General features: G+C 47.0%; 1 protein-coding gene across 1 annotated transcript; it reads right to left on the bottom strand.

The window, feature by feature from the left end:
• Positions 1 to 8,100: 8,100 nt before the first annotated feature.
• Positions 8,101 to 14,515, bottom strand: LOC142907010 (uncharacterized). The gene is made up of 3 exons (XM_076055925.1): positions 14,427 to 14,515; positions 14,014 to 14,080; positions 8,101 to 10,738 (listed from the first exon to the last, which is right to left on the bottom strand). The coding sequence occupies exon 3, from the start codon at positions 10,708 to 10,710 to the stop codon at positions 9,295 to 9,297; it is 1,416 nt and encodes a 471-aa protein (XP_075912040.1). The 5' UTR covers positions 10,711 to 10,738; positions 14,014 to 14,080; positions 14,427 to 14,515; the 3' UTR covers positions 8,101 to 9,294.
• Between the last annotated feature and the right edge of the window lie 1,031 nt (positions 14,516 to 15,546).

The following is a 15,546-nucleotide window of genomic DNA, read 5'->3' as shown; positions in this document are numbered from 1 at the left end:
TGGTGAATGTGAAAACGCCTTCCCACACACACTGCACTTGAAGGGTTTCTCTCCCGTGTGTGTTCTCTGGTGTACATGAAGATTTGGTGACTGTGCAAACGCCTTCCCACACACATTGCACTTGAAGGGTTTCTCTCCCGTGTGGGTTCTCTGGTGCCACGTGAAATGTGCAGTACTATCCGTGCTGTATGCACACCGGTCGCATTGATGCCTTTTTGCACCGAGCTGCGCCGAGTGCCTTTGCTCCATCAGACCAATTCTGCAGAGGAAGCGACAGCTGCAGACAGAAAAAAAGAATATCCACACCATCTACACGTCAGTATCGATGCACAGAGGAATGCATTATACAGTCACACATGACTTACACGTCTATACTTATTCATATATTCATGATATAGTGAAAATGTGTCCCAAATTCATCACACGGGCTGTTATGGCACACAATGAGAGGGCAAATGGTCATAAACGTGCCTGGAAGTCCTCGTATCTTCAAAATGAATGTTAACCCAAAACTCCGAGCACACAATTTCGGCTGTCTGGCTTCAAAAGGAATATTTCTGAAAGCTAAATTCAACTGATGTAGCAAAGGGTGTTGAAAATAATACTATTTGTGTTATGCAGAAATGCATAAATTAATGTTCAATCGCAACGTAGAGGTGTGAAAGCCAGGCACAGATGTCCTTGAATGCTGGGTTGAACAGTTCCGACTTCAGCTGCACGTGTGCTGTGATAACTTCCTGACTACATTCTTACAAAGAGTTGCAGGGGAAAACAAAAATAAACTACTGTTTTGATATAACCTCCGTGCTCAATAGAGTTAATAGACTTTACTGCAAATACAAACTTGACCCTTTCACACTCTCAGAGGTAGAGCCAGGATAATCAAGTAGGGGAGGCAACCCCTTTCAGCAATGAAAAATGATAGGAGTTGTTAATAAGTAAGGAGTTGTTAGTAAGGAGTTGTTAGTAATTAAGGTGTTGTTAGTAAGGAGTTGTTAGAAAGTAAGGAGTTGCTAGTAAGTAAGGAGTTAGTAAGTGAGGAGTTGTTAGTAAGTAAGGAGTTGTTCGTCAGGAGTTATTAGTCAGGAGTTATTAGTAATTAAGGAGTTATTAGTAAGGAGTTGTTACTAAGTAAGGAGTTGTTAGGAAGGAGTTGTTACTAAGTAAGGAGTTGTTCGTCAGCAGTTATTAGTAAGGAGTTGTTACTAAGTAAGGAGTTATTAGTAAGGAGTTGTTACTAAGTAAGGACTTGTCCTATGCTTTTTATTCGACGCGTGTGAAAGGCATCGCGCTCGCTGAAGGTGTTTGCCTTCAGGGAAGTCGTGTACTCTATACGCAACTGGGCACAATTCTAAGAGTCGCTTGTAACTGCTTTGCCGTTACTTATTGCCAATTATGAACACGGACTGTTGTCCTCTCATAGAGTCCCTGGCACGTAATAATATGCCACGCGGTGGCAATGGGGGGAGTCGCACAATGCTGATTGATCTATATTCATAAAAGGGAAATTTGTGAATGTGTGTCTGTTTGAAATGTTCAGCATACTTACCAACATGCAACACAAACTGGAAATTTGGCATGTGAGTAGCTTCCAGACTGGACACAATGCACAAAGTATTAAAATAGCCGTCATATCTGAGATGTCACCCTATGCGGCATCGTTACGCAGTGTGCCTGCTGACGTCACGCACACCCCCCCACCCAACACTCCGCGAAGGCCGTGTTTTAATCCAAGACAAGAATCAAAGTCCCGGGCAAAGCCGGGTAGTAAAGCTAGTCTACATATAAAAGGTAAATGTGTGGATACGTGTGTGTGTGTGTCTGTTCGAAATGTTTAGCATACTTCCCAAAATACTACACACTTGAAATTTGTCATGTGGGTAGGATCCATACTGTGCACAATGAAAAAAGTATAAAAATAGACTTTTGTATTTTGTATGACCATGAAGTTTGTGGCGTCAACCCGCAACACACCTGAGTTAAGCGCTCTGCAATGAATATAGAATTTAAGCTTTCGTGACTGCATACATTACTCATTGGTTTTTTCGGTAAAGTCCCGTATGTAGAAATATAATAAAATTATATTAAAATAAATCACAACGTTTCGAAGGCAACACAAGCGATCATCATCAGGTGTTAAAAACAAATAGCGAGGGAGCACATAGGGTGACATGAACGCAACACATAGAGAGCGTTAAACTGCACGGAGGCAAATACAACAAGAAGATGAGAGACGAGAACTCAACAAAACCTAAGAAAAATTACGTGATGCAAAACCAGTAGGACATCAACACAGTTAGACACTTGCCTGGTAGACCACGAATTTCAGAAGACTGCTAAATTTCGTGTTCATCCTCTTGGTTGAACAAACCAGCATAGACAAAGTGAACAGATACGAGGTACAAGGTAGCAGAGATACATACACAGGGAAGAACATCCAGGGAAAGATGTATTTGGCAGCACAGATAGGGCTGTTAACAGCGTGCCGGGAGATTTTAGGTGGCGCTTCGCTCCTGGTCAAATGAAGCCATTGGTTTCTCGGAGTTTCAATACATATCCTCTGTGGGAAGAACGGGTAGAACTGCTATCTTAAATATGAAGCAGAACATTACATCTGTTTGTTTGTGTGAAGCAGCAAAAACCTCTCCCAACGCTGAGCTCTGGCGTCGTGAAATTTTCACAGCTTATGCCGTTTGGAATTTCTAAGTGAACGCGACTATTTTCAGCTCGCCACGTCATTATTCCCTTCCCGAGTGGCCAAAATCGACCTTGCGTAGAAGTGGATTAAGGTAAAATTTCCTCGAGTGAAAACATCCGATTTAGGTAACTTGATTTGTTTCGCCTTTTTTCTTTCTCACAAGCATCAACATTTTTAAGGGTTTTTCAGTGAAATATAAGGGATATGAAATGTATCCAAGACAAGAATCTAAGTCCCGGGCGAAGCCGGGTAGTGAAGCTAGTTACTAATAAGCCCCAATGATCCTATCGAAATTAGGGATTTCGATCGGATCTTTGGGGGGGGCACGTGCCTACCCCACCCCCACTGGCTCCACCACTGTCACGCACTGGCACGGTTCACAGGTGGTGGTGTGTCCAGACCAAGGCCTGGCCACCTTCACCTGCTCAGAATTCATGCTTCCTCACTCCACCAAGTAGAGTGAACACCGCCACGTGTCTAGAGTGAACACCGCCACGCGTCCAGAGTGAACACCGCCACGTGTCTAGAGTGAACACCGCCACGTGTCCAGAGTGAACACCGCCACGCGTCCAGAGTGAACACCGCCACGCGTCCAGAGTGAACACCGCCACGCGTCCAGAGTGAACACCGCCACGCGTCCAGAGTGAACACCGCCACGCGTCCAGAGTGAACACCGCCACGCGTCCAGAGTGAACACCGCCACGCGTCCAGAGTGAACACCGCCACGCTGTTGAGGAGCCTCACCTTGTGTTGTGTTGTGGGCAGGTCGCTTCTGAAAACAAAAGCGGTACAGCAGCTCAAGCGGGCTTAGCCTGGTGTAAAAAATAAAAATAAATACAAACCGCGTGAATATTTAAAAGTAAAACAAAGTGACAAAGTGGCGAGCCGCCTGAAGACAAATTCAACTTAAGCGAGATAATTGAAGCAAACGCGATCGGGCGAGGGCAGGAGGCAAGGCCCCGCGTGGCTAGGCCCCGCGCTGTAAAGTTGCAACCTGGACATCGCTTCCATGCTCGCTGCTACTCAATTGACATCCCTACGAGAGAGAGAGAGGCTCTACCTCGGTAAACAACAACCACCACAACAACAACCACCACCACAACCACCACCACAACATCCACAACAACCGCGATGAGAATTTCTCACCTCGGATTTCAGTGCATGGGCGGAGCAGCAGCTTCCTGTTATCTCGTGACGTCACGCGGCAGCAAGTGGTGACATGGCGTCACTTGTGGGGAACGATAACACTCACCTCCCACAATGAGCGGCTCCGTACGTGAATAGATTATGTTAATGAGCGCCAGTCAAAGGGCGTGGCCTTGCCCAAATATGGATTCTACTTGAACAGAAAACGGCAGCGACCCAGGCAGAGGTGACGTCACGTTCAAGGGCGCCTTGGACGGGTTGGGGTGAACACCTTGGGGTGACATGACGTCACTAGCGAGGTACACCTCCCCCTGGCGTTTCAAGCCGATGAGGTAATGCTGAGTGGTGACGTCACAGAGAGGGGTTGGAGTTTAAGTTGATTTAGATTCATTTTCCATTGCTCCCTCCCCTGAACAGAGACCCCTTGGGTGTGTGTACAATGTGTGTATGTACACTGTGTGTGTACACTGTGTGTGTGTGTACACACTGTGTGTGTGTTAAAATTGTGTGTGTGTACACTGTGTGTGTGTTTGTGTACACTGTGTGTGTGTTTGTGTACACTGTGTGTGTGTACACTGTGTGTGTGTGTGTACACTGTGTTTGTGTACAATGTGTATTTGTGTACGCTGTGTGTGTGTACACACTGTGTTTGTGAGTGTACACTGTGTGTGTACACTGTGTGTGTGTGTACACACTGTGTGTGTACACAGTGTGTGTGTACACTGTGTGTGTGTGTACACATACACACTGTGTATGTGTACACTGTGTTTGTGTACACTGTGTGTGTCCACTCTGTGTGTGTCTGTGTACACTGTGTGTGTACACTGTGTGTGTTGTTGTACACTGTGTGTGTGTACACTGTGTGTGCGTATACACTGTGTGTATACACTGTGTGTGTACACTGTTTGTGTGTACACTGTGTGTGTACACTGTGTGTGTGTGTTCAGTTTGTGTGTGTGTACACTGTGTGTGTGTGTACACTCTGGTGGGCACAGTCATCTCAGTTAGTCGACAAATGGCATCTTTTCATCAATTTATTATTTTCCGATGTTTTTGTTATTTTCTATCTACCTGGCCTGTCGCTCCGCACGAAGCTGCGTAGAGCCCTCTGCATGGAAGTTCTGCGCCGGTGAGAAACTCTCTCAGGCCCCCCCACGCCTCCACGCAGATTGACGCGAGCCGAGTTGGTGGTGCATTCTATTTTGACTTTCGTGACTGGCAGGAATTCATATTCTTGGGTTCTTTCGGTAAAGTCGCGTAAATTTAAAAAAACATGTTACATTAAAGAAAAATAAAATAATGACAATTTAAATAATAAAAATAAACGCTGTTTTTTTCTTTATTTTTGTTTTCTATCTACGTGAATTTACCGAAAGAACCAAGAATATGGTAGCGCATTCTCTATTTATTGCAGAGGTTCAAGGATCAAATCGAACAGGCACACCTGGCTACCCCAGCAACATTCACCACAATATGCGCAGTCTGCTTCACGGCAGATGTAAAAACAAAGCGTTGTGTCATTCACGACGCACAGGTCATTGCATGTCGGTGTCACGGTCAAAATTGTGGCAATTCCAAACATTATCCAGAAACTACACAACGGAGACGGCGCGTCAATGATCGCCCCCTACCGACAGACTCATGTCCACGTGCAGGCCGGTGCAGGGCCACCTTGTGCCACACAGGGGCAGCTGCCACTTAGGGGGAGGCGTCCTTCGATTGTTTGAGATGAGATTCGATACGAAACACACACAATTAGGCAAGCGACTTATGCGTGCAAATATATTGGTACCGAAGTGAAATGCTTGGGAGCGTCATCGTCTTTCGCTCCCGCCGACAGATGGTACCCAGCCAACAGCTCCACAGATACCAGCCGCTCCTCCTGTGCGGGTTCGGCTACATACGGTGCGAAAGAAGTTCCAGATACACACAGAGACTCACACACAGAGAGACCCGCAGATTAGCATGGTTGGCTACGTACGGTGCGAAAGAAGTTCCAGATACACACAGCGACTCACACACAGAGAGACCCGCAGATTAGCATGGTGGGCTACGTACGGTGCGAAAGAAGTTCCAGATACACACAGAGACTCACACACAGAGAGGCCCACAGATTAGCATGGTTGGCTACGTATCGTGTGAAAGAAGCTCCACATACACACAGAGACTCACACACAGAGAGACCCACAGATTAGCATGGTTGGCTACGTACGGTGCGAAAGAAGTTCCAGATACACACAGAGACTCAGACACAGAGAGACCCACAGATTAGCATGGTTGGCTACGTACGGTGAGAAAGAAGTTCCAGATACACACAGAGATTCACACACAGAGAGACCCACAGATTAGCATGGTTGGCTACGTACGGTGAGAAAGAAGTTCCAGATACACACAGAGACTCGGAGCAAGTTTGAGTCGCGTGCAGTCGTGGGCCCGTGAAAGTTGAACGGGCGGATGTTGCTACTGGCGGTAGTTGAATACAGTTGGAAAGACGCTGATAGAGACACACACAGAGACTGACAAGAGAGAGAGGTGGACAGACAGAGACAAGAGGAAGACAGAAATAAAGATAGAGACGACAGAGACACAGTCAGCGAGAGAGAGAGACACAGAGGGGAACAGAGACACAGACGGACAGAGAGATGTTGAATCGAACAAAAACTTAACTCGCTCCATTGAAAGAGATTCTTCAATCTTTGCCCATTCCCGGAATTAAGTCGTTCTAGTTTCTATTTATTTCATTGTGTGTGGTGTGTCCGTGTAAGCAATGTGGGACATCGATGTACACGGATATGAACAAGCTCAGCAGACAAGACGTCTTTCAAATCCTTTGGTTCTTTCGGTAAATTCACACAGGTAGAAAAAAAAACGAAGTAAAAAAATCAATCGCGACATTTCGATCGCAACACCAGCGGTCGTCCTCAGGCGAAAACATCCAGACATTGTCGCGGCAGAAGTCACGTGAGCTACGGCACGTGACAAAGATAAGGTGACCCCCCCCCCTTACCCCCCAACGTGGCTCGCCCTGTTCAGCTGAGCATCGTTTTAATGCGGTGGGCTCACGCGAAATTGATTTCTGTAAGACGAAGGTACTTTGAAAACCCACTGGCTATTCTCTTTTATACAAGTGTTGTGTCCTTAACTAATCACACGGAGACGTCTGGTTGAGGCAACGCGTTTATTATAACAACTCTTCTTCTTTGGTTCTTTCGGTAAAGTCACGTAGAATGAGAATAAACTAATAAAATAACACAATAAAATTATCACGACGTTTCGGCCACAACGCAAGCGGCCGTCTTCAGGTGAAATGAACAGACCTGTCGGAACGACAGTGCTTCAACGAACGCTGTTAAGATTCGTAGCGACTTTTAAGCTGGTTGGAAGAAGTGAGGCACCTTGACAAAGGGGGTTTACATATCAAATACCTGAGGGATTAGCTTGTGACTGGTCGTAGAAATGGCTATGTTAAAATCAAAACCTACACATCCACAGAGGCAACTAGTAATTTAGCATTGAAATAGACCCGTCCCAGCCCGGGTACGGGAGCTCACCTCTGGTCCGCTACAACCCAGCTCTGGCTAGAGCTCGGGGAGGGTCCCAGGGTGTCCGAGCCACCTCTGGTCCACTACAACCCGGCTCTAACAAGAGCCTCGGTTGAGGGTTCCCGGGTGCTGGTCCAGTCTTCAGGTCTTCGGATGTCTTCAGGCTTGAGTTGGTGAACACTGCCTCGGCCCGTCCAATGGGCCGGCCTTTTATCCCCAGGTCGGGGTCACCCCTCCACTCCTGACCTCCCTACCCCCCCCCCTCCCAGAACCTTCTGGAAGGTCTTATCTTAAGGGGCTTCAGTCACGGGGGGGGGGGGGTGTGCAGGGGTTTACTTTGGTCGACCCCTACACACCTCACTCTCTCTCTCGGCTGCCCCCTGCTGACCCGTGAACGTGGTGGCAGGTCAGCTGACAGCGCCTTGTTATGGCGCTTACGCACAACTTCACGTGACTCACGCTGCACGTTCCGTCGTTTTCATGCAGGGGGCGCTGCAGACCTCTACGCGCCCCCTGCATGAACGACGGAGACGCAGGGACAGACGTTCGATCACGTTGGAATCGATCTGCAGACGGCGGTCTTCTCGCACGGCCAGCAGCTCTGTGTCGCCTCATCTCGATCCCGCGATCCCAACCAGGTGAAAGTCCGCATCGAACCGAACCCCAGGCAAGGCCATCTACTTTACGACGAGAGAAAATTCACACGAATTATCGTTTTCAATGAATAAGCTTTTAATGAAGAAATACAATTATCTAATTCAAAACATAACACAATTCAAAGTTGTTTAATTGTCAAACTTCAAAACGGAGCACCGGGTGCTTGCGTGGAGGCATCGTCTGCAATTTCTTCCGTGACTTTCCTGGCCCAAGGCCGTAAATGAGAGGCACCGCAGGCAGTCAGGCTTGCTTCAAGCCCTTGGTTGTGAACATCCAGACGTTAATCAGCAAGGAGCATTTCATGTCCTAGTTCGACAAAATTTACGTCAACACGTAATACAAAATTATAATTTGTGTTGTAGAGAATGTATCTCCTCTACGTGTAACCTTTGAGTGGTATGCCTTGTAACTGATTAATGATCCGAGTGTGCTCCCTATTTTAAAGACAATGAGTTGCTCCAGAGGGAGATGCTTCCTGAAAACACAAAAAATATCCTTTGACCTGTATCACAAGAACAATGAGTCTCTCCTGAGTTATCTGTACAGGTTACTTCCAAAACACACACTTTGTCCTAACATCACTTTTCAATGCTTGACCCTTATAGACAATGTTACATGTACGCACACAATCAGACAAGTATCAATTCTAAATTATTGACAGGCATATTAACAAAATTGAATTACTGCAGTGAAATATACTGCATCAGGTTACATCGTACTAACAAGAAGCTATTTTTTTTTAAAAATACGCTTAACAGTGTATGTACAACATACTATTGCGCCATTCAAAAACGGGTAGACCATTGCATGCTGGCGTCTGGGTCAAAATTGATCAAATTCTAAACATTACCTACAAACTCCACAACTGAGATGCCACATCAACCATCGCCCCCTACTGACAGGTTCTTGTCCACATGCAGGCCGGTGCAGGGCCACCACTTTGTACCACACAGGGGCAGCTGCTACTTGGGGATGCTCTTCGAGTGTTTGAGACGAGATATAACACAACACTCCGAATTGCCAGAGGCGATTAAGCAAGCACCATATAAATGGAATTATTAGAACCTTGTGATTGCTTGGGAGCTTATTGGCTCTCGCTCATGGTTAGAGATCTACGCAACCCACAGGTTCACAAAGACTGGCCGCTCTGACCCTGCAGGTTGAACCTAGGAATTGAGTGTTCAACTTCACATTCTTGTCATTAAAGGCCTGTGACAAAGGTGCATCTATTGGAGCGACATCGTCTCAAGCTTACACATCTACCGGGTCTCCATTTGACTTTGTATTGTCTCGGAGGAAGTCCACCCACACCTCCACTTCCACAAACTGCTGGGAGTTGCCTCGCTCTGCCTCGCAGTCAGAATTCTCCTCCTGCTTCACGTTGCCTCCATCGATGTGAAGGTCCGATTTTGGAGTTGAATCTTCATCTTCACATTTTACCCTCACCTCTTCGCTCTTCACCATCACTTCTTCACATTTCACCTTCACCTCTTCAAATTTCACCTCGATACCTTTAAAAGTGTCCAAGCTGGGATTTTCTTCCAGTTCTTGTTTCATGAGGGATGGGCTCATTGCGGCACTTTGACTTTCACAAGCGGATTTCAGACTCCACTCCTTGTGGATCTTCTGATGCTCCTGTGTTCTCTTGTGTACATTAAGATGTGATGACTGTGCAAACGCCTTCCCACACACACTGCACTTGAAGGGTTTCTCTCCTGTGTGTGTTCTCTGGTGTACATTAAGATGTGGTGAATGTGAAAACGCCTTCCCACACACACTGCACTTGAAGGGTTTCTCTCCCGTGTGTGTTCTCTGGTGTACATGAAGATGTGGTGACTTTGAAAACGCCTTCCCACACACACTGCACTTGAAGGGTTTCTCTCCCGTGTGTGTTCTCAGGTGTACTTGAAGACTTGGTGACTGTGAAAACGCCTTCCCACACATACTGCACTTGAAGGGTTTCTCACCCGTGTGTGCTCTCTGGTGTAGATGAAGATTTTGTGACTGTGAAAACGCCTTCCCACACACACTGCACTTGAAGGGTTTCTCTCCCGTGTGTGTTCTCTGGTGTGCATGAAGACTTGGTGACTGTGAAAACGCCTTCCCACACACACTGCACTTGAAGGGTTTCTCTCCCGTGTGTGTTCTCTGGTGTACATGAAGATGTGATGAATGTGAAAACGCCTTCCCACACACACTGCACTTGAAGGGTTTCTCTCCCGTGTGTGTTCTCTGGTGTCCATGAAGATTTTGTGAACGTGCAAACGCCTTCCCACACACACTGCACTTGAAGGGTTTCTCTCCCGTGTGTGTTCTCTGGTGTACATGAAGACTTGGTGACTGTGAAAACGCCTTCCCACACACACTGCACTTGAAGGGTTTCTCTCCCGTGTGTGTTCTCTGGTGTACATGAAGATGTGGTGACAGTGCAAACGCCTTCCCACACACACTGCACTTGAAGGGTTTCTCTCCCGTGTGTGTTCTCTGGTGTACATAAAGATTTGGTGACTGTGCAAACGCCTTCCCACACACATTGCACTTGAAGGGTTTCTCTCCCGTGTGGGTTCTCTGGTGCCACGTGAAATGTGCAGTACTATCCGTGCTGTATGCACACCGGTCGCATTGATGCCTTTTTGCACCGAGCTGCGCCGAGTGCCTTTGCTCCATCAGACCAATTCTGCAGAGGAAGCGACAGCTGCAGACAGACAAAAAGAATATCCACACCATCTACACGTCAGTATCGATGCACAGAGGAATCCATTTATACAGTCACACGTGACTTACACGTCTATACTTATTCATATATTCATGATATAGTGAAAACGTGTCCCAAATTCATCACACGGGCTGTTATGGCACACAATGAGAGGGCAAATGGTCATAAACGTGCCTGGAAGCCCTCGTATCTTCAAAATAAACGTTAACCCAAAACTCCGAGCACATGATTTTGAATGTCTTGCTTCAAAAGGAATATTTATGAAAGCTAAATTCAGCTGACGTAGCAAAGGGTGTTGAAAATAATACTATTTGTGTTAAGCAGAAATGCATAAATTAATGTTCAATCGCAACGTAGAGGTGTGAAAGCCAGGCACAGATGTCCTTGAATTCTGGGATGAACAGTTCCGACTTCAGCTGCACGTGTGCTGTGATAACTTCCTGACTACATTCTTACAAAGAGTTGCAGATGAAAACAAAAATAAACTACTGTTTTGATATAACCTCCGTGCCCAATGGAGTTAATAGACTTTACTGCAAATACAAACTTGAACCTTTCACACACTCAGAGGTAGAGTCAGGATATTCAGGTAGGGGGGGGGTAGCCCCTTTCAGCAATGAAAAATGATAGGAGTTGTTAGTAAGTAAGGAATTGTTAGTAAGGAGATATTAGCAAGTAAGGAGTTGTTAGTAAGGAGTTGTTGGTAAGTAAGGAGTTGTTAGTAAGGAGTTGTTAGTCAGGAGTTGTTAGTCAGGAGTTGTAAGTAAGGACTTGTCCTATGCTTTTTATTCGACGCGTGTGAAAGGCATCGCGCTCGCTGAAGGTGTTTGCCTTCAGGGAAGTCGTGTACTGCATACGCAACTGGGCACAATTCTAAGAGTCGCTTGTAACTGCTTTGCCGTTACTTATTGCCAATTATGAACACGGACTGTTGTCCTCTCATAGAGTCCCTGGCACGTAATAATATGTCACGCGGTGGCAGTGGGGGTTGCAAAATGCTGATTCATCTTTAATTATAAAAGGGAAATTTGTGAATGTGTGTCTGTTTGAAATGTTCACCATACTTGCCGACATGCAACACAAACTGGAAATTTGGCACGTGGGTAGCTTCCAGACTGGACACAATGCACAAAGTATTAAAATAGCCGTCATATCTGAGATGTCACCCTATGCGGCATCGTTACGCAGTGTGCCTGCTGACGTCACGCACACCCCCCCACCCAACACTCCGCGAAGGCCGTGTTTTAATCCAAGACAAGAATCAAAGTCCCGGGCAAAGCCGGGTAGTAAAGCCAGTCTATATATAAAAGGGAAATGTGTGGATACGTGTGTGTGTGTCTGTTAGAAATGTTTAGCATACTTCCCAACATGCTACACACTTGAAATTTGGCATGTGGGTAGGTTCCATACCGTGCACAATGAAACAAGTATAAAAATAGACTTTTGTATTTTGTATGACCATGAATATTGTGGCGTCAACCCGCAACACACCTGAGTTAAGCGCTCTGCAATGAATATAGAATTGAAGCTTTCGTGACTGCATAAATTACTCATTGGTTTTTTCGGTAAAGTCACGAATGTAGAAATATAATAAAATTATATTGAAATAAATCACGACGTTTCGAACGCAACACAAGCGATCATCATCAGGTGTAAAAAACAAATAGTGAGGGAGCACATAGGGTGACATCAACGCAACACATAGAGAGCGTTAAACTGCACGGAGGCAAATACAACAAGATGAGAGACGAGAACTCAACAAAACCCAAGAAAAATTACGTGATGCAAAACCAGTAGGACAACAACACAGTTAGACACTTCCCTGGTAGACCACGAATGTCAGAAAACTGCTAAATTTCGTGTTCATCCTCCGGGTTGAACAAACCAGCATAGACAGAGTGAAGAGATACGAGGTACAAGGCAGCAGAGATACATACACAGGGAAGAACATCCAGGGAAAGATGTATTTGGCAGCACAGATAGGGCTGTTAACAGCGTGCCAGGAGATTTCAGGTGGCGCTTCGCTCCTGGTCAAATGAAGCCATTGGTTTCTCGGAGTTTCAATACATATCCTCCGTGCGAAGAACGGGTAGAACTGCTATCTTAAATATGAAGCAGAACATTACATCTGTTTGTTTGTGTGAAGCAGCAAAAACCTCTCCCAACACTGAGCTCTGGCGTCATGAAATTTTCACAGCTTATGCCGTTTGGAATTTCTAAGTGAACGCGACTATTTTCAGCTCGCCACGTCATTATTCCCTTCCCGAGTGGCCAAAATCGACCTTGCGTAGAAGTGGATTAAGGTTAAATTGACTTGAGTGAAAACATCCGATTTAGGTAACTTGATTTGTTTCGCCTTTTTTCTTTCTCGCAAGCATCAACATTTTTAAGGGTTTTTCAGTGAAATATAAGGGATATGAAATTTATCCAAGACAAGAATCCAAGTCCCGGGCGAAGCCGGGTAGTGAAGCTAGTTACTAATAAACCCCAATGACCCTATCGAAATTAGGGATTTCGATAGGATCGTTGGGGGGCACGTGCCTACCCCACCCCCACGGGCTCCACCACTGTCACGCACTGGCACGGTTCAAAAGGTGGTGGTGTGTCCAGACCCATGCCTGGCCACCTTCACCTGCACAGAATTCATGCTTCCTCACTCCACCAAGTAGAGTGAACACCGCCACGCGTCTAGAGTGAACACCGCCACGCGTCTAGAGTGAACACCGCCACGCGTCTAGAGTGAACACCGCCACGCGTCTAGAGTGAACACCGCCACGCGTCTAGAGTGAACACCGCCACGCGTCCAGAGTGAACACCGCCACGCGTCCAGAGTGAACACCGCCACGCGTCCAGAGTGAACACCGCCACGCGTCCAGAGTGAACACCGCCACGCGTCCAGAGTGAACACCGCCACGCGTCCAGAGTGAACACCGCCACACGTTTAGAGTGAACACCGCCACGCGTCCAGAGTGAACACCGCCACGCGTCCAGAGTGAACACCGCCACGCGTCCAGAGTGAACACCGCCACGCGTCTAGAGTGAACACCGCCACGCGTCCAGAGTGAACACCGCCACGCGTCTAGAGTGAACACCGCCACGTGTCCAGAGTGAACACCGCCACGCGTCTAAAGTGAACACCGCCACGCGTCTAGAGTGAACACCGCCACGTGTCCAGAGTGAACACCGCCACGCGTCTAGAGTGAACACCGCCACGCGTCTAGAGTGAACACCGCCACGCTGTTGAGGAGCCTCACATTGTGTTGTTGTGGGCAGGTCGCTTCTGAAAACAAAAAGCGGTACAGCAGCTCAAGCGGGCTTGGCCTGGTGTAAAAAATAAAAATAAATAAAAAACCGCGTGAATATTTAAAAGTAAAACAAAGTGACAAAGTGGCGAGCCGCCTGAAGACAAATTAAACTTAAGCGAGATAATTGAAGCAAACGCGATCAGGCGAGGGCAGGAGGCAAGGCCCCGCGTGGCTAGGCCCCGCGCTGTAAAGTTGCAACCTGGACATCGCTTCCATGCTCGCTGCTACTCAATCGACATCCCTACGAGAGAGAGAGCGAGGCTCTACCTCGGTAAACAACAACCACCACCACCACAACCACCACCACAACCACCACCATAACAACCACAAAAACCACCACAATCGCGATGAGAATTTCTCACCTCGGATTTCAGTGCACGGGCGGAGCAGCAGCTTCCTGTTATCTCGTGATGTCACGCGGCTGCAAGAGGTGACATGACGTCACTTGTGGGGGACGATAACACTCCCCTCCCACAATGAGCGGCTCCGTACTTGAATAGATTATGTTAATGAGCCGCCAGTCACTGGGCGTGGCCTTGCCCAAATATGGATTCCACTTGAACAGAAAATGGCGACCCAGGCAGAGGTGACGTCACGTTCAAGGGCGCCTTGGACGGGTTGGGGTGAACACCTTGGTGACATGACGTCACTAGAGAGGTACACCTCCCCCTGGCGTTTCACGCCGATGAGGTAACGCTGAGTGGAGACGTCACAGAGAGGGGTTGGATTTTATGTTGATTTAGATTCATTTTCCATTGCTCCCTCCCTTGAACGGAGACCACTTGGGTGTGTGTACACTGTGTGTGTGTGTGTACACTGTGTGTGTACACTGTGTGTGTACACACTGTCTGTGTGTACACTGCGTGTACATACTGTGTGTGTGTACACACTGTGTGTGTGTGTACACTGTGTGTGTGTACACTGTGTGTGTGTGTACACTGTGTGTATACTGTGTGTGTGTACACTGTGTGTGTGTACACTGTGTGTGTGTACACTGCGTGTACATACTGTGTGTGTGTACACACTGTGTGTGTGTGTACACTGTGTGTGTGTACACTGTGTGTGTGTGCACTGTGTGTGTGTACACACACTGTGTGTACACTGTGTGTACACTGTGTTTGTGTACACTGTGTTTGTGTACACTGTGTGTGTGTACACACTGTGTGTGTACACACACACACAGTGTGTACACACAATATGTACACACTGTGTGTGTACACTGTGTGTGTGTACACTGTGTGTGTGTACACACACTGTGTGTACACTGTGTGTGTGTTTGTACACTTTGTGTGTGTTTGCACACTGTGTGTGTACACTGTGTGTGTGTGTGTGTACACTGTGTGTGTGTGTACACTGTGTGTGTACACTGTGTGTGTACACTGTGTGTGTGTGTACAGTGTGTGTGTGTGTACACTGTGTGTGTGTGTACACTTTGTGTGTACACTGTGTTAGTACACTGTGTGTGTGTGTACACTGTGTTTG

Source organism: Petromyzon marinus, chromosome 73 (genome assembly GCF_048934315.1).
Source record: "Petromyzon marinus isolate PM22_M1 ecotype Great Lakes invasive population chromosome 73, UKy_Petmar_22M1.pri1.0, whole genome shotgun sequence".
In the NCBI taxonomy this organism is placed as follows: domain Eukaryota; kingdom Metazoa; phylum Chordata; class Hyperoartia; order Petromyzontiformes; family Petromyzontidae; genus Petromyzon; species Petromyzon marinus.
This window is presented reverse-complemented; position numbering and strand designations above follow the sequence as displayed.

Bases quoted from the DNA above. Each gene is read 5' to 3' on its own strand.
- LOC142907010 (XM_076055925.1), bottom strand. From the start codon at position 10,710: ATGGAGCAAAGGCACTCGGCGCAGCTCGGTGCAAAAAGGCATCAATGC.